A 1,002-nucleotide genomic window follows, 5' to 3' on the forward strand; every position below is an offset into this window, starting at 1 on the left:
ATTTGTTCGACTAAAGGCGGTGCTCCAGCATGGCCGCAGTCAAATGACTGAAACAAGTAAAAGAATAAAAGAAAAGAAAGTACTGGGTCAATTCGTTCGACTAAAAACCCTTCAAGTTTGTGACCCCTCCTACCAGCATGGGCCGCAGTTTAATGAATAAAACAAGCTAAAGAAAGAAGATTGTTGATTTATTGTCGTTGTGTTATTGTCAATGTTATTATTATTATTGTTGTTGTTATTGTTAAAAGTTTGTGTCTTTTTTTTTTTTTTGCTGATTGAATACACTCAGAAAATATGGCAAATTTCTCTTACTTCTGTTTACCGAAAGTCGATCCGAACGGTAGCACCATGTTTCTTGGTGGCGTGGAATCATCATGCATGATTGATCGAAGACTCGTCGTCGTCTCTCTCTTTCTATATATATATATACGTATTTGTATGTCCCTGACTCCGAGTAGACTGTCCTGTTTCGTTTAAAGACTTCAGATTAGATAAGATAAAATAATCCTTTCCTCCGTGTCTCGCGTACGATGAGGAAATAAACGTTAAGGTGAGAGGCATTTGGTGATGTAGGAAAAGTAAAGAGGCTGGCGGGGATTGGGGGTGCGAGAGAGGCTGTGGGAGTGATGGTGGTAGGGGTGGTGGTGGTGGTATTGGTGATTGGTGGTGTTGGTGATGATGGTGGTGGTGGTGGTGGTGCCGCCAAGAGTTAAGTAGTTGGCAACATGTATGGGAGTGTAAGTTACTACAAGTACCAGTGAGTGTATGTGTGTGTATGTGTGTGTGTGTGCGCGTACGTGCACATCTGGTCATGTGCGTGTACAACAGTCCACATGTATGTGTGCGTGTGTGTGTGTGAGAGAGAGAGACAGAAAGCGAGTGGAGAAAATATGTGTGTATGTGTGTGTACGTGTGTGTGTGTGTGCGTGCGTGCGTGCAGGAGTATCTTGTGTTGCACCCCGGTGGAAGTTAGTAGTTCAAGAACAGCTGTTTCTTTATATA

At 42.8% G+C, this 1,002-nt stretch overlaps 1 protein-coding gene across 5 annotated transcripts in view; it reads right to left on the reverse strand.

Annotated features, from left to right (window-relative positions):
- Nucleotides 1-1,002, reverse strand: part of LOC106867546 (proton channel OtopLc) — a 186,402-nt gene that overhangs the window by 112,920 nt on the left and 72,480 nt on the right. Inside the window, exon 1 of one of the 5 annotated variants that reach the window (XM_014912450.2) lies at nt 313-540. The exons of the other annotated variants lie outside the window; for them this stretch is intronic. Coding sequence (XP_014767936.1) covers nt 313-380 — 68 coding nt within the window. The 5' untranslated portion in view covers nt 381-540. Of the gene's footprint in view, nt 1-312; nt 541-1,002 lie in introns of those variants that run through there. 5 annotated transcript variants of the gene reach the window in all.

The sequence above is a fragment of the Octopus bimaculoides genome, chromosome 13 (assembly GCF_001194135.2).
Source record: "Octopus bimaculoides isolate UCB-OBI-ISO-001 chromosome 13, ASM119413v2, whole genome shotgun sequence".
Classification (NCBI taxonomy): domain Eukaryota; kingdom Metazoa; phylum Mollusca; class Cephalopoda; order Octopoda; family Octopodidae; genus Octopus; species Octopus bimaculoides.